The following is a 27,565-nucleotide window of genomic DNA, read 5'->3' as shown; positions in this document are numbered from 1 at the left end:
CCAAAAACGCAAGAGACAACTCTACACATGAACGTCACCACATGGCCAATACTGAAATCAGATTGAATATATTCTTTGCAGCCAAAGATGGAGAAGCTCTATACAGTCAGCATAAACAAAACCAGAAGCTTACTGTGGCTCAGATTAAGAACTCTTTATTGCAAAATTCAGACTTAAATTGAAGAAAGTAAAGAAAACCAGTAGGCCTTTCAGGTGATCTAAATCAAATCCCTTATGATTATACACTGGAAGTGAGGAATAGATTCAAGGGACTAGATCTGGCAGACAGAGTGCCTAAAGAACTATGGATAGGGCTTTGCAACATTGTACAGTAGGTTGTGACCAAAACCATCCCAAAGAAAAAGAAATGCAAGAAGGCAAAATGGTTGGCTGAGGAGGCCTTACAAATAACTGAGAGAAAAAGAAGTAAAAGGCAAAGGAAAAAGGGAAAATTATACCTAATTAAATGCAGAGTTCCAAAGGATAACAAGGAGAAATAAGAAAGCCTTCTTAAGTGACTAATGCAAAGAAATAGAGGAAAAAATAGAACGGGAATGACTAGAGACCTCTTCAAGAAAATTAGAGATATCAAGGGGACATTTTATGCAAAGGTAGGCAAAATAAAGGACAGAGAAGGTAACGATCTGAAGGAAGCATAAGAGATTAAGGAGAGGTGGCAAGAATACACAGAAGAACTGTACAAAAAAAAAAAAAAAAGGTCTTAATGATCCAGATAACCACAATGGTGTGGTCACCCACCTAGAGCCAGATCTCCTAGAGTGTGAAGTCAAGTGGGCCTTAGAAAGCACTACTACATACAAAGCTAGTTTAGGTGATAGAATTCCAGCCAAGCATTTCAAATCCTAAAAGATAATGCTGTTAATGTGCTGCACTTAATACATCAGCAAATTTGGAAAACTCTGCAGTGGCCACAGGATTGGAAACGGTCAGTTTTCATTCTAACAGCAAAGAAAGGCAATGTCAAGAATGTTCAAGCTACTGCGTGATTGTACTCATTTCACATGCTAGCAATGTATCGCTCAAAATCCTTCAAGCTAGGCTTCAATAGTATGTGAACCAAGAACTCCCAGATGTACAAGATGGATTTAGAAAAGCCAGAGGAACCAGAGCTCAAATTGCCAACATCTGCTAGATCATAGAAAAAGCAAGAGAATTCCAGAAAAACATCTACTTCTACTTCATTGACTATGCTAAAACCTTTGACTGTGTGGTCACAACAAACTGTAGAAAATTCTTAATGAGGTGGGGATACCACACCACCTTACCTGCCTCCTCAGAAACCCAAATGTAGGTCAAGAAGCAACAGTTAGAATTGTACATGGAACAACAAACTGGTTCCAAACTGGGAAAGGCTGTATATTGTCACCCTGCTTGTTTATCTTACATGCAGAGTACATCATGCAAAATCCTGGTTGGATGAATCCCAATTTAGAATCAAGATACTGCTAAGTCGTGTCTGACTCTATGAGACCCCATAGACGGCAGCCCACCAGGCTCCCTCATCCCTGGGATTCTCCAGGCAAGAACACCGGAGTGGGTTGCCATTTCCTTCTCCAATGTATGAAAGTGAAAAGTGAAAGTGAAGTCGCTCAGTTGTGTCCGACCCTTAGTGACCCCATGGACTGCAGCCCACCAGGCTCCTCCATCCATGGGATTTTCCAGGCAAGAGTACTGGAGTGGGGTGCCATTGCCTTCTCCAAGAATCAAGATAGCCAGAAGAAATATCAACAACTTCAGATATGCAGATGACACCACTCTAATGGCCAAAAGTGAAGAGTCACCAAAGAGCCTTTTGATGAGGATGAAAGAGGGGAGTGAAAAAACTGGCTTAAAACTCAACACTCAGAAAATGAAGATGGTGGCATCTGGTTCTATCACTTTATGGTAAATAGATGGGGAAAATATGGAAACTGTCAAATTTCATTTTCTTGGGCTCTAAAATCACTGAGGACAGTGACTACAGCCATGAAGTTCAAAGACGTTTGCTTGGAAGAAAAGCTATGAACCACCTAGACAGCATATTCAAAAGCAGAGACATCACTTTGCTGACAAAGGTCCATCTAGTCAAAGCTATGATTTTTTTCAATAGTCATGTATGGATATGAGAATTGGACCACAAATAAGCTGCATGCCAAAGAATTGATGCTTTCAAACTGTGGTGTTGGAGAAGACTCTTGAGAGTCCTTTGGTCAACAAGGAGATCAAACCAGTAAATTCTAAAGAAATCAACCCTGAATATTCATTAGAAGGACTGACGCTGATTCATTAGCCACCTGATGCAAAGAGCTTACTCATTGGAAAAGACCCTGTTCCTAGGAAAGACTGAAGGCAGGAGGAAAAGGGGACAACTGAGGATGAGATGTTTGGATAGCATCACTGACTCAGTGGATATGAGTTTGAGTAAACTCTGGGAGATGGTAAAGGACAGGGAAGCCTGGCATGCTGCACTTCATGGGGTCACAAATAGTTGGACACAAGTGAATAAGTAAACAACAACAATCTATAGTCACCCTTTCTAAAATATTCAAATAATTCAAAGAAAATCTTCTTAAAGACATTTTAATTTGTAGGAAAAAAAAAAGCAAAATAGCAGTAATATGCCTATTTTAGATTACTTTGAATCAACAGAAATGTATTAAGGAAAAGTAGTAAAAACTACCTTTATATTCACCATAGATTCATATCCAAAACAAAATGGAATAGAAACAACAATTCTTTACACACTGGCCACTCCCCATCCTGAGAATTCATTATCAAATACTCTAACAGTAGGGATAAAAAGGAGCATAAATGGTCTCCTTTTGATCTATGCCACAACTCTTTGATCCTTGCAAATTTCTTAACCTACTTGTATTGGGCCGGCCAAAAATGTTTTTTGAGTTTTTCCGCAAGGTGTAACATCTTATGAAAAAACCTGAATGAACACTATATCATCTTAAGATTAAGAATTTGTTATTGATAACCTTGAATGATCATCTCTTCTAAATGAATAAAAATTTCAAGATTTCAATATGGAAGATAACCTAGTGTAGCAATTGAAAATCGTTGGCATTGATTTCTAATAGGAAATGTGCAATAGAATACTTTTAAATGAAATACTTAAAGAAAGAAAAATTATCTTGGCTACTTGCAAATACGCTACCAAATTAAACTTTAGTGAATTTTTCATGTCTATAGGCATATGTGCAGAGATAAATTATAGGATAAGGACAAACACAACTGCAGCAGTCTATCACTTATGGTGCAATCAAAAATAAGCAGCCATATTCATACATATATATATTTATGAACCTACATGAACAATGATACACCCAATGCCTTTTAATTAAAATGAAAAATGAAATCAACTTACTATGAGAATCTAATATTAAATTACATAAACCAAGATTTTAAATGCACTAAATATTTAGAGGTAGACCTATGGAAAATGGATCCTCAGTAGATGAACTATAAAACATAAGTCAAATATTGTTGCTTTTCTTATCCTGATCCATAACCTCCACATTATTATTGTTACATGTTATTGCTATATTGCTGTGATTATGTTTAGTTTTCTCACATTTTTTAATCTTAGTACCTCCCCGTTAGAAAAGGCTACCCTTTAAAGTAAAATATCCATGACTTTACATAAGATAAATAAGTGAAAAGAACTGATCAAATAATTTATAAAATTAGGTTCCTATAGACCTGGAATTACAGATGGAATTACCCTATTTCATATGAGAAATGAGTTACATATGTTTCAAGTCCTCCTAGAAATATCTTCTACATTATAAAAAGCAATGCTTTAAATGGTTTTGTGAGACAGAGAAGGCAGTACTAAGGATGACATATGATAGCAGAAATCAGCCTCTCAACCCTCAATATTAATCTGATGTCAAATGTAGCAGGGTCAATGCATCATACATTTATGTGATCAAGTAAATTGCTAGAAGCAAATTTGACATTAAGATGATAAACACAGCTATTAACAGAAATCAGGGTCTATGGTAATCAGATCCAATAAGCTAATTAATCTTAGCTCTGTCACAAAGATTCCTTGAGAGTGGAATGATAACCTAAAGCATAAGTAGCACATTTCGAATGATTTAATCTTCCATCTCCTATGAGGTAAACATGAGATGGATAGGGCCACAGTCATTGGGATTAAACGCTCTTCTTTTCAAGCCCTATTCTGGGAGTCTGCACAGCAGTACATTGTTAGTCCAGCTCCAAGACAGTCAGGATACGAAATTATCTAAATAACTGATGTTATCATAAAATGAAATATGATCGATTTTTACTTTGGTAAAGTTACAAATTACTTTAAGCATTAAAAAAAAAATCAATTCTAGGCCTCAATGAAACAGCATCGGCAGATCATGATAAAGCAGGGGGAGTGGCAGCAATCTTTCCATAGTAACAAGATGGTCTGAATAGGGATTATGTCAGGCAGAGTTGCATAGATGGTAGTCGTCTTCACAAGTGGAAGTAAGGCATCCACATACACAGTCCTCTTTTAACACTAAAGATGAACGCTTCACATTGATTTGACTGAAAATACAATAAACTCATTTTCTTAAAAATATACACACAACTGTCTGATTTTCTAAAAATATTTGTAAATTAATGCATCCTTGGAGCAGACTTTTAAAGTATATTTGCCATAAGTTGAATGAAAGGTCTAACATCTTTTACTAGAATGAAGTAATGAGTTCATAAATGCCTTAACCACTGCTTTCAGAAAGGACCAATTCCTCAGCCTACCTTATCACAAAAGCATTACTACTAATGTGTGGAAACATTATGAGCCTTCTTATTTTTGGTTTGAAAGTTTTCTTACCAGAGCCTAAAGTGGTATAAAGAAAAAGATAGCTAAAATTCTACATATACTAAACCAATATATAATATAACTCTGTAACTTGTAGTAAATTATCAAGGATATGTACACATATATACAAATATTAAATGCATATTAATGTATATATCAAGAAACATATAAAACATTAAGTATTTTAAAGTCCTATAAGCAGACTAGGATAACTGTCTTTAGAAGCTATTTCTGGTACTTAATTGGCCTTATTTTATTAAATTATTTATGTGCAACCTAAAAATATTTTGTTATAATTGAAGTCTATAGCTTTAATCTCTGCAAAAATCGGAACAGTTCCTAATTTTTAAAACCTGAAAATTCCTTCTTGTGCTTGAAAATGGTTCTTAACTTTCCCCTCAGCCTTTTCTTCAGATTAAGTAACTTTCAACTAAATAATTCACCACATTTTCCTGTTCCCTCAACCATTTCTAAATCAGTTCCTCAAATTCTTCTACTCAGCTTAAAATAGAGCAAATCAAACCTACCCTGAGATTCTACTAATTAACCATGCTTGGGAAAGATTATTTTTCTACTTTTGTATATCTTTTTCTTGATAAAATGAATCAGTAAGTTTTTGCTTATTTTTAATGATACTGCCCTGATATTTCCCAGTCTTTTTCAGTTGCTCTAGGGCCAAATGATTCATATTCTTATATAACCAAATTTCTCTGGGATTCTGAGAAATCAAAACAGTAAGAGAATACAATTATATAGGATCTTTAACAACAAAAACAACAACAAATGTGCCTACTCATTAAGATCTAGTCTGCTCAGATGTGTATTTTTCAAAATGCATCTTATGAAAGATAATAAATAAATAAATCAGTAATCCTTACCCCAAATTTATAGGCCTAGTTAGCACAATAAAATAAGCTTGTCCTAATTAGAAGCTATTCCTTTTTCTGAGAGTTTTGTTAACAGCCAACAGAAATCACTACAGTACCAGAAGATGTTCACAGCAGCCCAGCAGTTACTTCGCATTTTCTCATTAAACATTCCATATGCATCCATCCAGTCATTACAATATTCCACATATCTGTTAACCTTTGCTAGGCTATCACATACAAGCCTGCACCCTAAGATGATTCTTATGAAATATTCATAAACATTTTCAAGTTACAAATTTCTCTCATTCAAGATAAGATTTAATGGCAACACTTTCCTGAACAAGTTAATGAGAACTCTTCTCTAGTAACAAACCAGCTCAGATATACAAGTGCCCCATGATTTCACCAGGCACTTCATCAGGGACAAACTCAACACTAATTCACATTCAGCTTTCTTTTGTTTAGGTGCCCAAGGCAATGTCTTCCTGGCTGTCAGCAATCTGATAAAAACATCAAAATTCAGTCAACGTGGATGAAGAGCGATTTAACTTTAATGACCATATCCAACCCATCAATTGATTTTTGCCATATTTCAGGAATAATATCAAGTGATATTTTTATCCCTTAAATCAAGTCAGATTTTGGACTGCTAAACTGGTAAATCTGAATTCTGATTAGTATGCCTGATTAACGAAGAGCAGAAGCCAACTGAAAGACTCCCTACAGAAATGGGAAATCTTGTTCAAATGGAAAGCGTGAAAGCATGCCACTCAATTAGTTCTCTTGGTGAGGGGGTGGGTTGGGGTGGGCGGATAAACTAAATTAACATTGAAACAGAGGTATTTGCAGCACCTGTTGAGAATCCTGATTTAGTCCACTCACATCACAACCCTTCCCCCAATTTTTATTTTGAAGATTTCAATTTAAATGAACAATACAGCAGGATTAACACTCACATATTAATCACCGAGCTTCTTCAGATGTTATTTTTCCCCACATTTGCTGTTTTCCATATGTAGCATTCTCACTCTGAACCATTTGAAAGCTATCTGAAAACTCTTTGTTTAATTGTGAAGAACCATCATCAAAGCCATAGTGGTGCTAATGTCTGAGAAAAGGCACTTAAAGTTTCATTCATAAACACAGATATGTTATGAAGCTCTGGGAAGCAAAAAGTGCACTGGATTTGGAATGACAAGCTTAGCCCTTCTGTGTAATACAGGTATGATACTGAGTAAGACACTCAAAAATCTCAGAGACTAAGTTACTCACTATAGAGCCAGGATCATGCCTACTTCACTAGGATTTTGTTACGACTATAAGTGTTTATATGAAGTAAAGTATCTGAAAGAAAAATACATTGTTACATAAATATTATTCAGGAAACTATGTTACTTAAAATCTACAGTGACAATAAGAATTACCTGGTTACAACACAAAAGCAATAGACATTTGTTGAGCATTTACTATAAGCTAGATGACTATAATTATACTGGTTTTACAAGGAATTAAGTCTTATTGAGATGAAAAGATTTGAAGATTGAGTCAGTGATTTAAGCGGTAGACCTGGGATCCCCGGGAGGAGGGCATGGCAATCTACTCCAGTATTCTTGCTGGAAAAATCCCAAGGACAGAGGAACCTGGCGGGTAGCCCATGGGGGTCACAAAAAGTCGGACATGATTGAAGTGATTGAGCCCACAATAGATTTAGACTAAACTGAAAATTACTTTGAAAACCTGTAACAGAAAAGTTATTTTCAACCTGCACATTATTAAAACCAGAAAAACTTTATTCTTAAGTATAATATATATTAGGCTATAAAACCTTCCCAGTAACTTTGCATAAACACAGTAAAAACATATTTTGAGTTAAAAAGCAATTTAATGAATATTTATGAAAATAAAGTAACATACGTTAATAGTAACTTATTAAAATAATATTTTATTGAGTGTATATTGTTTTCAAAATTCAAGTGAAAATATTTTAAGCTTATGTAGCTACATTAAGATTTTATAGCTTATTAAAGGTTAATTTTTTATAAAATAAGTACACTGAATTAAAAAATAGATACAATATATTGTGTAGCTATAATTTTAACTAAATAAATTTTAGGGAGAGGTAATTTTTCACCTATTAATACTTTTCAATGCTATTTTCTTCCAGAAGTATTTTAAGTTTGTCTTCACATATCTCACAGCAACAACAAATTAGTAAAATCCAAGTTGCTGCTCAGAACCAATGTATTCCTGAGCAAGGCAGTAATCTATTTTTACCATAGGAAAATGAAAGAGAAAAAAAAAAAAAGTAAAAGGAAAGAACTTAGAGTCATACAGTGATTAATAGTTATGTAGTGATTTTTTTAAACTTTGTTAATGTGGAGCAAAGGATTTATCTATTTTATAATTAAAACAATTTGTTAATATCCATGACCTCTATGAAATAGCAACACAAAAGTGAAAGAACTATGCAAAATTTCCAAGTCAGTTTTAGGATACTCTAACAGCAAATACATGAGAAAATCTTAAGCTAAAGTTTCAACATCATAATCATTCCTGAAATAATCTAAACCCTTTACTGAAGTACTGAGCTTTAAACAAACAAGGCTGGGATTAAACCATTTAGTAATGATAAAGTCTTAAATTTTTGACCACACAGAATGAGGACCAATAAGAAAAATGGAATTCAAGTAGAAAATGTAGTATTTAATAAACATTTTGATGTGATTAAACAAAATATTAGCTTTCTTTTAATGAGTGTTTAGTATATTTTGGCATTGTGTTAAGTACTTACATGCATAATTTAATTTTGATAACAGCCTTATGATATAGAGGCACTTTCATGATACTCTTGAATCAAATATAATACCCCCTCCTCAATTTTCAGCTTAAAATTTGTATTAGATGTTTATACAACTACTCTATAATAGTAATACAGTTTCAATTCCTAAAACAATATTATTTTTAAATATTATATAATTCCATTACCTGACAAAAAAAATCTATGCATTAAAATGCATATTGAAGACCATAAAAATCAAAAGCATTTACTACCCTGTTATGTTATTGCTTACATTCATCCTTAATAGTCTAATTATATTTACCTTTAACATTTATTTTTCTGCTTATTTATACCTGTCTTATTCCACAAAAAGCATTAGAGACCACTTTATTTATTTGTGTGGTTTGAGATGCTACACGGTATCAGCATAATTTTTTACTGTTAATGCAAGAAGTACAATCTTAAAAGACTGTATTTCTGTAACTGATTTATCTTAAGTATATTATTATATTCAGTTCAGTTTTGCAAGTTTGAGAGAGCTGTCATTCCCCATCATTCAATTCATATCCTTTCTCTTTAGAATTTTACTCAGATTTTAAGGGCTTACTAAGAATAACTAGTATTTATCATGCATGCACTGTAAGATTCAATATTCATATAACCATGCAAGTTGGGATTACTTTTATCACCACTTTGTGAATTAAAAAAATAAATTAAAAAACCCTGAGGTTTTAGATAATATTCCAAAGTCACACAGACATTAAACAGAAAAGCTAGAAATTAAGCTAGTCTCTTCCATCTTTGCATCTTGCCATGCTGTGTTTCACTATTCAAAACAAATCACCTGGTGAATACAGAAGACAACACACTGGAAAGACTGGGAAACCCATCTACAGTAGGAAAAAAGTAAAAACTGTCAACCAGACAGAGAGAGGAAAAACTGAAATGTGAAAGGATAGCTCAGGATTACCTCAAAGCCAGACGTCATCATCATCAAGAGATCTACACTGGTGTGTCAAATAAGTTCTCAAAAATTAAAACATGTCTAAAACTTACACTTTCAGATTTTAGAGTGATACATAATGTATAAAAAATCATTTCTGAAACATGAATAGTTTTAGGTAGTCAACTGTGCCTTGCTGTGCTCAGGCTTTAGTCACTTTAGTTGTGTCCAACTCTTTGTGACCCCATGGACTGTAGCCCAGCAGGCTCCTCTGTCCATGGGATTCTCCAAGCAAGAAGACTGGAGTGGGCTGGGATTTTCTCCACCAGGGGATCTTCCAGACCCAGCGATTGAACCCACATCTCCTGTGTCTCCCGCATTGACAGGCAGATTCTTTACCACTGAGCCACCTGGGAAGCCCAAGGAGTTAATTAAAGGGGGTCAACTGCCGTTTTCTTTCTTTCTTCCTATCTTTCCTTCCTTCCTTTCTCTCTAGCTTTTTTCTTGATTTATGCTTTTCTTAGTTTATAATGTTTAAGACAAAATAATCAGTCCTTTTTTTTTTTTTGCAACCAAACTTGCAGGAATGGATGGAGGTGATTTACACATATTACAAAAAGATACATGCAAAAGTCAATCTGTCTAATAAATAATGTCACTTGTTATGATTTCACAATATTAAAATGGTTAGTAAAATTAAATTATATGATCATATAGGTAAAATACAGGCATGACTTCTAAATTATGGGATTCATTCACAACAGACTCAAGACTTGCAGATATACCTTTATTTGTTCTAAGCCACAAAAAAATTTTAATATTAGGAATAAGGTTGGCAGCATTCAGGATTAGTTATTCTTGTTCTCAGTGGCCCGGCATGCTGCAGTCCATGGGGTCAGAGTCCATGGGGTTGACTGAGCGATTGAACTGAACTGAAAATCAGATTGCTAAATAGTGGAATAACACTAAGTCTAGTTTTTTCATTATAACTTATGATTGAAGTTGTATTTCAACAGAAACTACCTTTTGTAGATATGATAATATTTGGTCGAAGTCATTTAGAAAAATAACTAAAGTCAGTCAGTGGAAAATGGAAAGCATTCTGATTTAAAAAATAATAGCACATTTGGCTTTTAAATGCTTTAAATCATTGTTTTCTGATTTTGTGTTCTAGTCCTGACCATGTTTTCTGTGGCCAATGGAGCCTCTAGACTCTTATAGTATTAAAATATGGAGTATTGGTGTTTTGCAATTACTTCTGAGAACAGGGTTTGAAATACCTCATTAAATCAGCCAGTGAACAAACTTACCCTTTATAGGTATCAAGATAGTGTTCACTCTTTTTTGTTCATGAAATGCCTTAAAAAATTGCCTTAAGAATGAAGTGTGCTTCCATATACAAAAGCATACATAAAATATCATGAAGTGACAATGAATTAAATGCTTGGTTTTTTTATCTAAAATATTCAGAGACTGTCATGTAAATAAATCTGCTAGCTTCATCAATAGCAGGGAAAGTTATAATGCGTCAAAAGTTTCAATAAGGAAGGCGCCTTTTTCTTCTTTAGCATTCTTCCAGCCTGTTACATGACACGTAAGTCTGTACCAGTGTACACATACATACACCACGCACACACATGCACGCACACACACACACACACATAATGAATGTTTTACCTTCAAAAAAATATTGAGTTCCTTTTCTGTGTACATTGTTGTACTATCATACTAGGTACCACATATTGTGATGCTAATTATTAGATAAACACATCATATTTTAACTTTGGCATATAAAAAAATAAATTTTAGAAGTACCATCTTAAACTTCTACCACATAGAGTAAATGCTGTTCTCTATTAAATGAAATAAAGAAAATTAATTCTTTTGAATGCAGTTATCCTAGGGATTGAATAAATATCATCAGAAAAAAATAGGAGACTGGGGTAAATGAAACTTATAGTTCAGCAAATATGAAAAGCATGCAAACACGTTATGTGAGGTTAGTTTACAAAATACTCTCTTTCTCCACACTTACCTTACCTAAACTAGAGAATTTCTTAATGACCTTATTGTCCATTTATTGAGTACTGATTCGTAAATCACCAAATATAGAGATTTCAACTCAGTGTTTTAAATTTACTTATTTTTAGATGAAGTTGTGTTTGAAATTCAAATAGTATGAACTTTACTTTTTCTTAAGCTGTTGGAAACAATCTGTTTGAAAATATCAACACATAACAATTGCTTTCTATTCCTCATTTCTTTACCAGCTCTTCCAAAAGGCCCAAGTCTTTAAGCATGCTTTATGGAGTTGAGTGGCAGTTGGTTAACTTACACACTGGCCAAACAATGTACAATTGATATTAAAATATAAATCATATCTGATGAATAGATAGGAAACTTTCATTTGTAGGAAGTTACAAAATCATTTGGATTTCTAAAACATTAAAATTGTGATTATAAGGATAAAAAGATATAAAAAATGTAAAAACCAGCTAATTGCTAGTATTTTACTATCTAACTGTGAGTACTAAGACTATACTCTGTTACTCCATTTATGAAAAAAAAATAACAGCATTTATGAATATTTTTCTGTAACTCCACTATGAACAGAAGGCATAAGATATTTATGCATTTGTAATTTTACCATATGCAAATTTGACTCCTATAAGACTTGGGGCTTAAATGTGGTGTGGACCCAGACAATGGCCCAACTTCCACATTTCTGAGAGATTTACTTGATTTCTAGTTGCCATGGAGTACACAGTATTTTTTTTTTTTAACTGTTGCTTTTCAGGAAAATGATTAAAGAAAAGCCAATAGCTTTTTATTATATTTTATAAAATAAATTTCACACTCGAGAGCTATTTAGCAATTTGGGAATTTGCAAGGGTTTTAGAATCTGCTGTACTGTATCTCAGATTGTCACTGAGAGAAATCTAAGTGAATCCATTATGATATATAAGAGAGTATTTTGTCTTACAGCTTAAAGAATTAAAGCCCACTCTTATATAAACTGCTATAAATACCAAGTTCAAAGAAACCTAAAGCCTTTCCTCTAAGGTTTAAGCATAAGGAAACTGGCACAAGCTAGTTCTGAGGAACTTGCTTGACCCTTTCCTGAAGCAACTAAGAGCAGACATCAAGGCACAAAGCTAGAAGCCATCTGCCTTTTATGATTCCTATAACAAATATAGGGATTTTCTCATCAATCTCTTTCTAGACACTAAATTAACACATACATATAATTTATGATATAAACTAATGAGATCTGTTCTTTCTTGGCTATAGATTATTTTCTACTCATTTTAGGAGATACTATCACAATTATGCTCCCCCTTTGCCCTTTCCATCTCAGATGCAGAGATTCCCTCTTAGGTTCATTTTTGAACTATGATATAGATAATACTCCACAGTTAAAATATGATTAACTTTTCTCTTTCCTCAGTCAGTCCCATGTTCCCAGTCCAGATGCTCATTTAGAATCATGATTAACAGTTGTAATTCACACAGAAGCCAGTTGGCCCTCTCTCTTTTTTTCAACCCAGCCGTGTTGCTGTATTACCTCTCTTTTCAATTTCAACCTCAGAATATATCTGATGGACAGGTGAAGCAAGTTCAGCTCTAATCATGCTATATAACTTTTTGTCTACTCCATGCGTTCTTTTTTCTTTACAGTGGGAATGTATATTAACAGATATGGTATCAGTGATTGTATAATCTCTGTGACAATTACAGAAAACAAAGTTGCATAGAATAGAATCTGAAACGTTAAAGAAAGGATGCTCTATCTTCTTTGCCTAGAAGAAAATGCCAAGCTTGTCACAGGACTTTGTCTGGCAGGGAATATTGCATAGATCTCTCTGTTAAATCTTTTCATAGGCCTGTAAGGAGGATGATCACGGAAAATGTACCAGGTTCTTAATAGCTCTGTCCTATTCTAGATAAACCACTATTTCACTACTTTATGAAACTCATCTAATGGTTTCATAATGTAAATATTCTCTGGAGCAGTCAAGTAAAAAGAAATTGGCTGTTTTAATTCATTATCTACTGGTAAGGATTTTGAGAGTTTGGCCTATAAACATTGTTAGAAAAAAAAATTTAAATGTCTTAACATGAATTTTTAGATTTTTTTCTTATAAAATTTATAAAGAATCTTCAGAAAAATATAAAGTAGTAGAAATCATCAGTAATTCCATCAACCCAATTTAAATAATTGCCCCACCACAAACAACATTTTAGTATCTATATCATTATTAGTTTGAACAATCAGGATTCATATAATATACCCAAAACAGTGTTACAGTGGTTCCTCATTATTCATAGTTTCACTTTTGGAGATTTCAGATACTCAGGGTCAAAGACAGTTCAAAGTATATTAAATGGAAAATTCTAAAAATAGTATTCCTAAGTTTTAAATTATGTGCTGTTCTGAGTAGCCTGATGACATCTCAGGCTGTCCCCCTCCCTCCAGCCAGGACGTGAATGATCCCGTTGTCCAGCATATCTACACTGTGTATTCTCTCCTGCCTGATAGTCACTATGCAGCCCTCTAGATGATCAGAGTGACTGTTGAACCTGGATCTCCCGCATTGGAGGCAGACGCCTTAACCTCTGAGCCACCAGGGAAGCCCCACGGAGATATTACACTCACATAATTTTTATTACAACATATTGTTATATCTGCTCTATTATTCATTATTGTTGTTAATCTCTTACCATGCCTAATTATAAATTAAATTATATCATAGGTCATAGGTATGTATGTATAGGGAAAACCATAATATATGTACGGTTTGGTGCTATTTGTGGTTTCAAGCATCCATGGGGGTCTTGAAATTTATCCTCTGTGGATAAGTGGATACTCTATTTTTTTCCCACTGTACTTTTAAACATCCAAAAAGGAACATCCTCCCCAAAAAATTTAGAGGAAGATTTTGTCTGATTATTGCTAATAAAATGTCCGCTAAGCAATAAGTAATTAGAATATCTAGTCTTATACCATGATCAAAGCTGTACCCTTGATTTAAAATTTCATGTTCTTGCCCCTCTACCAGATTTACACTGTTTTCAGAGGAGTGCACTCGATCTTATTTCCTTCCTTATGCATTTGTGATACTTATCTATAAATTGAAGATAATAACCCACACCTCAACACTATGGTGATTGTAAAGATTAATGTGAAAATATGTTAAAAATGCTTAGAAAAACATTTAGCCCACATTTCTAACAATATTACTTTTAGAAGTAACAATAATTATTATATAATTATTATACATGTCCTCTTTTTAATTTATTTGACATATGAGGATTTTCACATATTTTAAATATGTTTTATGTTGCAGTTATTGTATGATATTCAGCTGTACCAGTATAGCATGATTTTCAACGCTAAATTGGATGTTTCTCTGTGTGCTCAGTCGTGTCCAGCTGTTTGCTCCCCCATGGACCGTAGGCCGCCAGGGTCCTCTGTCCATCGAATTTTCCAGGCAAGAATACTGGAGTGGATTGCTATTTCCTACTCCAGGGGATCTTCCCAATACAGGGATCGAACTAGCATCTCCTGAGTCTCGTACACTGGCAGGAGGAGTCTTTACCACTGAGCCATATGGGAAATTGAAACTGGATGCATATATCATTTCAAGGATTTTCTCACATCATTGGGCATCGTGTTTTTATCATACCTGTTTTCCCCCCTTAGAATATATTGATTGAAATGGAATTATTGGGTCAAAATGTGATTAAGGCCTTTAATACATACTGGCAAATTATCCTACAAAACACTAGTATCAATGTTATCAATGTATATTTTCAAGACTATCTTAAAATTCTGGCCTGCTATCTATAATCAGACATTGATTTAAGTATAAGGGCATCCTTGGAAGATAATTTTTAAAAAACAGGCACAGAATGTGTTCTTGTGTCCTTACAAAGTGTACCAACAGAGTTCTAGAAACTTTTTGCTCTTAGGAGTTAGCAAAGCTCATATAGTTTTGAATGAGGTGAAATCCAATATGTGTTCAGAACCAGAGCTTTCCAGTGACAGAACTATACTGACCATTCTTTTCTAATAGGAAAAGAAAATGAACTAAGGAAGAGCAGTAGTGACTCTCTATTGTGATGGCTCGTTATAAGATACTTATATTGAACTGCTTTAATTATGTAAATGCATCTAGTGGATGAGTGTTAATAAACTTCTATTTAAATAAAATAAATCAAAACTCTGCCTCTTCTTAGTATATTATACTTTAATTAAATTTCTGAGCACAGCCAGTAACTATGAAGTTATACAGTCGACAAAATTAATCACTGAGGAATGTAAATCTGCGAGATACTAGTGTAACATAAAGCACATGATAATTAGATAACTGATTAGAAGTTTCACAGATGTCATAAGAAGAGGACACTGTGGTTCTCATTTTTACCATTCCGGATAGATGTTATAAAGGGAATGCCAATTTTATGAGGGTTCTACAAGCACAATATCTTAAAGACTTTAATATGAAATTAGCCATTTTGGAAAAGTTATCTTCCTGTGGCACACTATGCTTCTTTCTCTCTCTCTCCACATTCTCACTCTCACACACATACATACATACACTCTCTCTCTTCATGTTCCCAGATACACATGTAACCCCAACTAAACAAAATATTCACCCCACAACCAAATGATGGGCAGTGGACTAACCTTATAAAGTAGTGGCAATTTTCCTAATTTCAAGAGTGCAATGCGATTTGTGACATTTTTCATTTTTTTAATCCGCTTTAAGTCATCTGCATTTCCATAACTCACATCAATGACTTCAGCCTGAAAGAGAAGACAAAGAAAAATAAAGCCCTGTCAGGAGAATTAGGGCAATTTGTCCATTTAGTGTAATAAAATCATCCATAGTAATTTGAAATATTCAAAAGGGAACTAATCTCTCTTATGTGTCCCAATCATGACCTTTCTAGTTCTATCAGGGTACAACAATTCTTCTTTGAGTGGTCACTGGAGAAAAAGGTTTAGAGTCATATTTGTTTTTTACTCATGCTTCTGGAAAAGTTACAAATCCAGTTTATGTCTCTAAAAGAACATGAAGTTTGATACAGTCGACACTCATATTTCTGGAATTTGAATCAGAAAACTGCAAAAGTCATTTCCTTAAGGTTCAAGAATAATAATGCCATTCTGAGATGTGAAAACAACTCAAAGGTTTTCTATGTTATCCAAATTAAGTACAAAGTTCATGATGCCCAGTTGTTCAGGATGTGCACACAGTCCAGCTGTGACTGATAAGCCCCCAGGTTATGTAGGATACAACCTGTAGAGTCACACATACTACTTTGATATCCAAAACTTCAGAATATGCCCACAAACAACTATTTCTGTCACCTTTCCCATTAGCCCCCTACAGTTATATTTTACAACAATATTTCTCATTTTTAAATTCTATTTCATTGACATATAAGTTGTTGCCTTCCCAGAACTTTTAATGGAATCCTCTGATGTGGTTATTTCCTTCCCCACTGGAAAAGTACTGCCCTTAGTGTTCGATTCAGAATATACCTATAGCCAAGATGATTCCTTTCAGCTTAACTTTCTGTAAATTCTAATTCAAATTAAGTTGTTATGCTTTCCATATTGTGCTGCACCCACTATGCCAGGAAATTTGGAAAACTCAGCAGTGGCCACAGGACTGGAAAAGGTCAGTTTTCATTCCAATCCCAAAGAAAGGCAATGCCAAAGAGTGTTCAAACTACTGCACAATTGCATTCATCTCACATGCTAGTAAAGTAATGCTCAAAATTCTCCAAGCCAGGTTTCAACAGAACATAAATCAAGAACTTTCAGAGTTTCAAGCTGGATTTAAAAAAGGCAGAGATTAAATTGCCATCATCCGTTGGATCATCGAAAAAGCAAGAGAGCTCCAGAAAAACATCTACCTCTGCTTTATTGACTATGCCAAAGCTTTTGACTGTGTTCAGTTCAGTCGCTCAGTCGTGTCTGACTCTTTGCAACCCCATGAATTGCAGCAGGCCAGGCCTCCCTGTCCATCACCAACTCCCAGAGTTCACTCAGACTCACGTCCATTGAGTTGGTGATGCCATCCAGCCATCTCATCCTCTGTCGTCCCCTTTTCCTCCTGCCCCCAATCCCTCCCAGCATCAGAGTCTTTTCCAATGAGTCAACTCTTCTGCATGAGGTGGCCAAAGTACTGGAGTTTCAGCTTTATCATCATTCCCTCCAAAGAACACCCAGGACTGATCTCCTTTAGAATGGACTGGTTGGATCTCCTTGCAGTCCAAGGGACTCTCAAGAGTCTTTTCCAACACCACAGTTGTAGATCACCAGAAACCCTGGAAAAGTCTTAAAGAGATGGGAATACTAGAACACTTACCTGCCTGCTGAGAAATCTGTATGCGGGTCAAGAGGCAGTAGTTAGAACCGGACATGGAACAACAGACTGGTTCCAAATTGGGAAAGGAGTACATCAAGGCTATACATTGTCACCTTGCTTATTTAACTTAAATGCATATTACATCATGCAAAATGCTGGGCTAGATGAAGCACAAGATGGAATCAAGATTGCCAGGAGAAATATCAATAACCTCAGATATTCAGATGACACCATCCTTACAGCAGAAAGCAAAGAAGAACTGAAGAGCCTCTTGATGATGATGAAAGAGGAGAGTGAAAAGGCTGACTTAAAACTCAACATTCAGAAAACTAAGGTCATGGCATCCTGTCCCATCACTTCATGGCAAGTAGATGGGGAAACAATGGAAATAGTGGCAGAATTTATATTCTTGGACTCCAAAATCACTGCAGGTGGTGACTGCTGCCATTAAATAAAAACACACTTGCTCCTTGAAGAGCTCTTTGAAAAAGCTATGATCAACCTAGACAGCGTATTAAAAAGCAGAGATGTTACTTTCCTGACAAAGGACTGTCAAGTCAAAGCTACAGTTTTTCCAGTAATCATGTATGAATGTGAGAATTGGATCATAAAGAAAGCTGAGTGCTGTAGAACTGATGCTTATGAACTGTGGTGTTGGAGAAGACTCTTGAGAGTCCTTGGACTGCAAGGAGATCCAACCAGTCCATCCTTAAGGAGATCGGTCCTGGGTGTTCATTGGAAGGACTGATGTTGAAGCTGAAACTCCAATACTTTGGCCACCTGATGTGAAGAAAAGATCCTGATGCTGGGAAAGACTGAAGGCAGGAGGAGAAGGGCACAGCAGAGGATGAGATGGTTGGATGATGTCACTGACTCAATGGATATGAGTTTGAGCAAACTCTGGGAGTTGGTGATGGACAAGGTGGTCTGGTGTGCTGCACTTCAAGGGGTCTCAAAAATTCGGGCATGACCGAGCTACTGAACTGAACTGATGTTTTCCAATGATAAAATTATAATACAAAATTTGCTGTTTCAAAATATAGCATATCTATGTCGAAGTGTTGATTAAAAAAATATTAGTGGTGGTAAATAATTAAAGAATGGAGATGAAGAATTTATATGTCTAACTTCCCATCCTTCTCATCTGGCGCTAACATACTTCAGTTGGTTATATACAAAGTGCCTCCAAAGAAGGCTCATTTGAAGAATATGCAAACACCAACAAGAGATGGGTAACTCTCTTTAAGGAAACATTTGTGGCATGAAATATTTCCTTTGCCATTACATTCATCTGCACCTGTGGAAAAATTTACTAATATGTTAAAATCTATTTCAAATATTAGCTACCTGTAGCTAATGAACTGTAGCTCTCTGATGGCCAACTTTATTTGACTTATCTACTTTTGATCCCCAGATGATCTATTTCTTCCTCTCTTAAGACTTGTATCTTTATACATACATGTGTCTAATAGTTTCATATCAATTACAGTGTAATTTCCTCAGTAAAGGGCCCATCACACACCTATTTTCATCCAGGTGTCCAACATACACTATCAGCCTATCTATCTTGAATTGAAATTATTACAGTATCTCCTAAAAGTTAAGTTATGTACTTTCAAATATATTTGCCAAGAAAATTTAATTGTTAAATTATTTCTGTTACAGTGGTTCTTGATCATAATTTTGCTCCTAATAAAATGTCTTATTAATTTGACTTTTTAGTTTGCTGATACCATTACCATATAAATAATTATTGATTCACAATTTTAAAGCACAATTAAGTGATCACATAACATTCATGATTACAATGCAAAACTGAGAATTCATTTTTCCATTTCAACTTTGCAAGCTCTCTACTAATTATGATTCACTGATAGCATATTTAAACAGGGATATTATTCAATTGGTTATATTAATGAATATATTTTCATATTTAGCAAAGTGAGCAGAAAACTATACTGGTGTGAGAGGGTGTAGCAAGACTGTAACTTTGTTTTTGTACATACCAGAAGGCTAGTAAAATACAAGTCTGTAAAAGGCATTTACGTTATTGGAAAGTAGAAACAGCTGAATAAACAACGGTGGTTTCAATTAAAGAACTCTTCAGCTCATTTTCTATAAATTGTACATATAATATCAACGATTAAGCATTTTAAGATATATGAGGGTTCCTCCCCCCGACAAAAATATTCCCCAGCACAGGCATCATTTTAATAATTTATTTTGGCTTATGTACTTTGAGGCTATGCATTAAAAGTCAATAATTACAGAAGTTTCAATGCTCTGACAACCCGACAGGTGATAATAAAAATTACCTATTGCCTTTACAGGATGCTTCTGAACAAGCTCCTTTCTGAAAGTCTTTCCTATTTACCCTCAAATCACAGCTGCAAGAAAGCACTGAATTTTTCTGAGACAAATCTATATACAGCAATATGATAAAATGCCAAGCCATTTTTTCCCAACCATTCTTGTTGCTACAGTGAACCTCTTCTTATTGTGTATATTCTGTTATACTAGAAAACTGTCCACTTACCCAGCTGGGGTACTAAGTTTACATTCAAACACCAGAATTAAATCATCTCTGAGTAGTCTTTGGGAAATGCCAAGTGAATAGGAACCTAGGTGCTTGTTGAACTATTCACTTTATGTGCACCAGTTTTCCCCTGATGCATAGCAAAATGTAAATGAGAATTGCAAAATAAGACAGAAATATCTGTTTTTTTTTAAACCAGAAAAAAAGTTAAAAAGTCTAAACATTAACTTTCATTTAAAGTTTATATGTTAATTTTTGAACAAATTAAAAAAAAAAACAATTGAAATTAAAAAATTTATATATTGTTAAAAAAGAAAAAATATTGCATTAAAATTGATCATAGTGGGTCACATAAAATTTAGAAATGAATATTAAAATACAATTATCTTCCATTCATTGTAAAATATGCAATTAGAAGATAATGAGCAATGCTAAAAATAATGAGAAATGCCTAAAAATCAAAACATTCAAAAGTGACATTCTATAATATAAAATGTTGTATGGAAAAATGGAAAGATTATTTTGAGCGGAAGCAACAGAACAGAATGAACAAGAGAAATGAATAGAATTGGTATAGTCTGTAATAAACTGAATAAAATAAACAGAACAACAGAAAGTAGCAAGGTCGAAGTGTTTCTGGAGTGCGCCACCTGCTGAAGGCCTGGGCTCCACTTTGAGGAACAATCCAGTGCCATGTTTCTCTTTCTACCTGTGGTAGCAAAATTTATTCATGCTTATGAAATTATGTATGCCTTGAATTTTTCAGAATTGACATTTTCAACCAAATCAATCACTTTGAATCCTCCTAGTTATTCTCTAAGAGAGATTCTGAATGTACAGAATGTTTGAAAAGCCTGCTTTAACTAAAATAGTAATTTTCTACTCAAAGTCAGAAATGGTAAATCCAAGCAGTTCTCATCCTGACAAAATACAAGGTTATCAGAAGTACTATTCATCTAAATACAAGTTTTACTTTAGAAATTTACTACTATCTTACATAATCTAGCTTTTGCATATTCTTCAAATTAAAGTGTTTATGCTTATTAAAAACATAAAATCAAAATCATCTTCCCTGTTTACTGTTATCCTTTCTAAAACAAAAAATAGCTAGTAAAAAAATATTCTAGCAAAGTAATGCTCAAAATTCTCCAAGCAAGGTTTTAACAGTACATGAACTTCCAGATGTTCAAGCTGGATTTAGACAAGGCAGAGTAATCAGAGATCAAATTGCCAATTTCCACTGGATCATGGAAAAAGCAAGAGAGTTCCAGAAAAAGATCTACTTCTGCTTTATTGACTATGCCAAAGCCTTTGACTGTGGATCACCACAACTGTAGAAAATTCTGAAAGAGATGGGAATACGAGGCCACCTGACCTGCCTCTTCAGAAATCTGTATGCAGGTAAGGAAGCAACAGTTAGAACTGGACATGGAACAGACTGGTTCCAAATTGGGAAAGAAGTACGTCAAGGCTGTATATTGTCACCCTGCTTATTTAACTTATATGCAGAGTACATCATGAGAAATGCTGGACTGGATGAAGCACAAGCTGGAATTGAGATTGCCAGGAGAAATTCCAATAATCTCAGTTATGCAGATAACACCACCCATATGGCAGAAAGCTAAGAATGAAAGAACCTCTTGATGAAAGTGAAAGAGGAGAGTGAAAATGTTGGCTTAAAACTCAACATTCAGAAAACTAAGATCATAGCATCCAGTCCCATCACTTCATAGCAAATAGATGGGGAAACAATGGAAAGAAACATTGAGAGATTTATTTTTGGGGGCTCCCAAATCACTACAGATGGTGAACTGCAGCCATGAAATTAAAAGATGCTTGTTACTTGGAAGAAAAGCTATGACTAACCTAGACAGCATTTTTTTGTTTTGTTTTGTGTTTTTCTTTTAATATAAATTTATTTATTTTAATTGGAGGTTAATTACTTCACAATATTGTATTGGTTTTGCCATACATCAACATGAATCCACCACAGGTATACACATGTTCCCCATCCTGAACCCCCCTCCCTCCTCCCTCCTTGTACCATCCCTCTGGGTCATCTCAGTGCACCAGTGCCAAGCATCCAGTATCATGCATCGAACCTGGACTGGCGATTCGTTTCATATATGATATTATACATGTCTCATTGCCATTCTCCCAAATCATCCCACCCTCTCCCTCTCCCAGAGTCCAAAAGACTGTTCTATACATCTGTGTCTCTTTTGCTGTCTCACATACAGGGTTATCATTACCATCTTTCTAAATTCCATATATATGTGTTAGTATAATGTATTGGTGTTTTTCTTTCTGGCTTGCTTCACTCTGTATAATAGGTTCCAGTTTCATCCACCTCATTAGAACTGATTCAAATGTATTCTTTTTAATGGCTGAGTAATACTCCATTGGGTATATGTACCACAGCTTTCTTATCCATTCATCTGCTGATGGACATCTAGGTTGCTTCCATGTCCTGGCTATTATAAACAGTGATGCGATGAACATTGGGGTACATGTGTCTCTTTCAATTCTGGTTTCCTCGGTGTGTATGCCCAGCAGTGGGTTTGCTGGGTCATAAGGCAGTTCTATTTCCAGTTTTTTAAGGAATCTCCACACTGTTCTCCATAGTGGCTGTACTAGTTTGTATTCCCACCAACAGTGTAAGAGGGTTTCCTTTTCTCCACACCCTCTCCAACAGCATTTAAAAAGCAGAGACATTATTTTGGCAACAAAGGTCCATCTATTCAAACTATGGTTTTTCCAGTAGTTATGAATAAATGTGAGAGTTGGATTATAAAGAAAGCTGAGTGCTGAAGAATCAATGCTTTTGAACTGTGCTGTTGGAGAAGACTCTTGAGAGTCCATTGGACTGCAAGGAGACCCAACCAGTCCATCCTAAAGGAGATCAGTCCTGGGTGTTCATTGGAAGGACTGATGCTGAAGCTAAAACTCCAATACTTTGGCCACCTGATGTAAAGAGCTGACTCATTGGAAAAGACCCTGATGCTGGGAAAGATTGAAAGCAGGAGGAGAAGGGGACAACAGAGGACGAGATGGTTGAATGGCATCACCAACTCAATGTACATGAGTTTGAGTAAGCTCCAGGATTTGGTGATGGACAGGGAAGCCTGTCGTGTTGCAGTGCATGGGTTCACAAAGTCAGACACGACTGAGTGACTGAACTGATGTAAAGGAGAGAAAATTAAATAAAGTAACATAGAAATTTTACTCAAGTAAAACGAAATTCTGTTAGGATTACATTTCTATATTTAAGTTGATAATCTTCTTAGTCAACAGGCAAAATGATATAAATTTGGGGTAAGAATGCATACTAGATTTATCGTTCAGTCTCTCTGTAATATCCAACAGGATTGTAGCACACCAGGCTTCCTTGTCCTTCACTATCCCCTAGAGTTTACTCAAACTCATGTCCATTGAGTCAGCAGTAACGGCTCATTTAACCATGGAGATTATCAGTTGCTTTCAGTATCTTCAGAACATTCATGTTTAGTAGAGAGTTCTGCCCACTATATAGATGAGGAAACAGACTCTAAAATATTTAGGTAATACGCTAATGTTAATAGCAGATTGGCACTATGAAGTTGTATAATTGCTTACCTAACTGCCAGTTTCCCCTATTAGACTGTCAATTACACATGGGCAGTGTCCAAAGATTCTTATATATCATTTTGCCTCTGTGATCAGCGTAAAAAGGCATTCAGTATGTAGCCAGCAGGCTAAATTCTATATTAGTTCATCTTTCAGTATCAAAACAAAATATAAGGAAAAACAGATTAATAATCAAAGGGTACTTTATTTAATAAATGATACTCAATGTCTTAAAGTAAGAATATCAAAAGAGTTGCAAATTCATTCAAGAGAATTCCTTCTGGAGACCGTTTTTGTGATAGAATTCTGCTTCCTTTAGAATTACCTATATTAGGTAATAGTGCATAAATCTAAGAATCAACATTTATACAGATCTCTCTAGTTCAGAAAAGACTGAATTTGCAGCATCCAATGAAATGAGGTAAACCTTATTTGTATACTGTTTACTGGCATTTTATGCAAATTAAACAATAAATTAAATCTGCAAAGAAAGTTACTTTAACACAACATTATAACTGGTATGCTTAAAATCTTATTCAGTTCAGTTCAGTCGCTCAGTCATCTCCAACTCTTTGTGATCCCATGAACCACAGCATGCCAGACCTCCCTGTCCATCACCAACTCCCAGAGTCCACCCAAACCCATGTCCATTGAGTTGGTGATGCCATCCAACCATCTCATCCTCTGTCGTCCCCTTCTCCCCCTGCCCTCAATGTTTCCCAGCATCAGGGTCTTTTTAAATGAGTCAGCTCTTTGCATCAGGTGGCCAAAGTACTGGAGTTTTACCTTCAACTTCCAATGAACACCCAGGACTGATCTCCTTTAGGATGAACTCATTGGATCTACTAGCAGTCCAAGGGACTCTCAAGAGTCTTCTCCAACACTACAGTTCAAAAGCATCAATTCTTCGGCCCTCAGCTTTCTTTATAGTCCAACTTTCACATCCATACATGACCACTGGAAAAACCATAGCCTTGACTAGATGGACCTCTGTTGACAAAGTAATGTCTCTGCTTTTCAATATGCTGTCTAGCTTGGTCATAACTTTCCTTCCAAAGAGTAAGCATCTTTTAATTTCATGGCTGCAATCACCATCTGCAGTGATTTTGAAGCCCAGAAAAATAGTCAGTCACTGTTTCCGCATCTATTTGCCGTGAAGTGATGGGACCAGATGCCATGATCTTAGTTTTCTGAATGTTGAGCTTTAAGCCAACTTTTTCACTCTCCTCTCTTACTTTCCTCAAGAGGCTCTTTAGCTCTTCTTCACTTTCTGCCATAAGGGTGGTGTCATCTGCATATCTGAGGTTCTTGATATTTCTCCTGGCAATCTTGATTCCAGCTTGTGCTTTCTCCAGTCCAGTATTTCCCATGATGTACTCTGCATATAAGTTAAATAAGCCTATTCATATTAAAACTAAAAATTCTAACCTAGAATGTTCTATCAAATAGTTATGGTGATGCAAAATCTTTAAAAATAACTGGTCAAATTAGTAATCTGTAGTCAAACACCTTCTGAGTCAAAAGGCCACATTTCTTCTAATGAAGATGGAGAAAAATAGTCCAATGCACTTTAACTGTTTAGGAAAATTCAGCTATCTTTGCTGTAAACTTTTATTTCATAAAGTAAGCTGATTTTTCCTGGGAAGAAGATGCAACCTCCCTAACAAATATTTAACTATGGATTCTATGTTGTGATAGATCACTTCTTTATTTGTAAATGTTTCTGTCTAAATTTTAAATCCAGGAATAATATATACCTTAAATATGTGAAAACTAACAACATGGATTAATTTGAGGACAAAAAGCAGCCAATTATGAAATTCTTTTGCTAACTTAGTTACTTCACAGAACTCATGAAATCAGAAACAGAAGATCATATTAAACCAAAGGATTTTCTACAGAGTTCAAAAAGTGAATTTCTTACATATAACTATGTTCAAAACAATTCATTTCACACTCTCGTGCATTGTTGACCAAAAGATGGATTCCACAAGAGAAAATGAGGGGGGACAAATAAAATGCAAAATCCTTTTCAATACTGAAAAACTGCTTCAAGCTCACATTTCTGTTTGTGAGAGTATAGATTCATTTTCACACCCAGAAAAACAATACAATTTCAGTCTGTTTTGTTAGCTTTCTGATATTTTATCTGTAACAAAAAGAATTCAGAGCTAAATGCATATAGCTTTTCCTTCTGCCATAACACTGATAAGTTTGCCTTTTCTTGATAATATTAAAAATAAAAGAAGAAGACAAAGTTTTCCCAGCCATGAGAAAATAGACATCTGACTACAAGTTATCCAAGGATTCCATGCCAGTTATTATTTCCTCTCTTCAGATTTTTTGACAAAATATTCAATGTAGTTTTCAGATATCATGTGTTATATACTAGGTCTTGATATTTCACAAAACAAAGACAAGGAACTCTCTTCAGTCCCAAATTGATATGATTTATCATTTTGGATTCAAAAATGAAATATTTCTTTTATTAGAGCTTTCAGTTTTAAAAGAAAAAATATAGTCAGGGATTTTTTACTATGTATTCATACTTCAGGCATTTTCCTCCCTTACTAATTTGTTTTGTTAAATAGAAGATAGGAAAATTATATTCACACAGTATGTTAAAAATTTATACTCCAAATTTTTTGATATATAGTTCTACTATTTTCTTAATTTCTCCAATTTGAAGGTGTCTCCTTTTATCAACTACTAATCACAGCAATAGGTAACATTTATTGAGTACTTCTAAGTAGTAGACACTTTATATGGTTTCTATCATTTCTTGCCCACAACAATCACTTGAGTTACTATAATTATTCCTCTTTGACAGATGAGGACCTCGAAGCTTAGAAAATTGAAGTAACCAACCCATGGGTGTGCAGATAATATGGAAGGTTGCTAGTCTGGGCTAGTGAACTATGCTTTCTGAGGAATGGGATCGTGTTAAGTGTGTTGGTAACAATATTTCATGCACAGTAAATGAGTTGTTGAAAATATTTCTTTATAGAATTACATCACTTGATTTTTCTTTCAAATGCAAAATAATGCTTAACAGAAAGAAAACTCCAAAATTCATAAAATGTTTTGGAATAAAAACAAATCCTTTATTCAAAATAAGAACATGGTAGACCCAATGTGGCCAACTTTTATTAAATAAATATTAATTGTTCCCATTGTTTTTCTCTATCTGCATGGGGTTCACAAAGGACAAAAGAAACAATTGCATGGAAATTATATAAAGCCACATATTCTATTTATAAAACTGACTAGACATTGTCAGTACTATCAGTGTCTTAACATTATGATGATATTACAGCTGATATTTCCCATTAATAAAAATATAAATCACTATTACTCCCTGAAACTAACCTCAGTTCAGTTAACTTCAGTCACTCAGACGTGTCTGACTCTATGCAAACCTATGGAAGGAGCACACCAGGCTTCCCTGTCCATCACCAACTCCCGGAGCTTACTCAAACTCATGTCCATCCTGTCAGTGATGCCATCCAACCATCTCATCCAATGTCGTCCCCTTCTCCTCCCACCTTCAATCTTTCCCAGCATCAGGGTCTTTTCAAATGAGTTGGTTCTTCACATCAGGTGGCCAAAGTATTGCA

The 27,565-nt window shown here is 34.9% G+C and overlaps 1 protein-coding gene across 2 annotated transcripts in view; it reads right to left on the bottom strand.

Moving 5' to 3' along the window:
• NAALADL2 (N-acetylated alpha-linked acidic dipeptidase like 2) overlaps nt 1-27,565 on the bottom strand; it is a 1,592,461-nt gene that overhangs the window by 702,216 nt on the left and 862,680 nt on the right. For both annotated transcript variants that reach the window (XM_040249092.1, XM_040249084.1), the window contains one exon: nt 16,114-16,233. In XM_040249092.1, the coding sequence (XP_040105026.1) occupies nt 16,114-16,233 (120 nt within the window). The remainder of the gene's footprint in view (nt 1-16,113; nt 16,234-27,565) is intronic.

Source organism: Oryx dammah, unplaced genomic scaffold (genome assembly GCF_014754425.2).
Source record: "Oryx dammah isolate SB20612 unplaced genomic scaffold, SCBI_Odam_1.1 HiC_scaffold_2, whole genome shotgun sequence".
NCBI classification, from domain to species: domain Eukaryota; kingdom Metazoa; phylum Chordata; class Mammalia; order Artiodactyla; family Bovidae; genus Oryx; species Oryx dammah.
The sequence above is the reverse complement of the archived record's forward strand: the minus strand, read 5'-3'. Positions and strand labels throughout refer to the sequence as shown.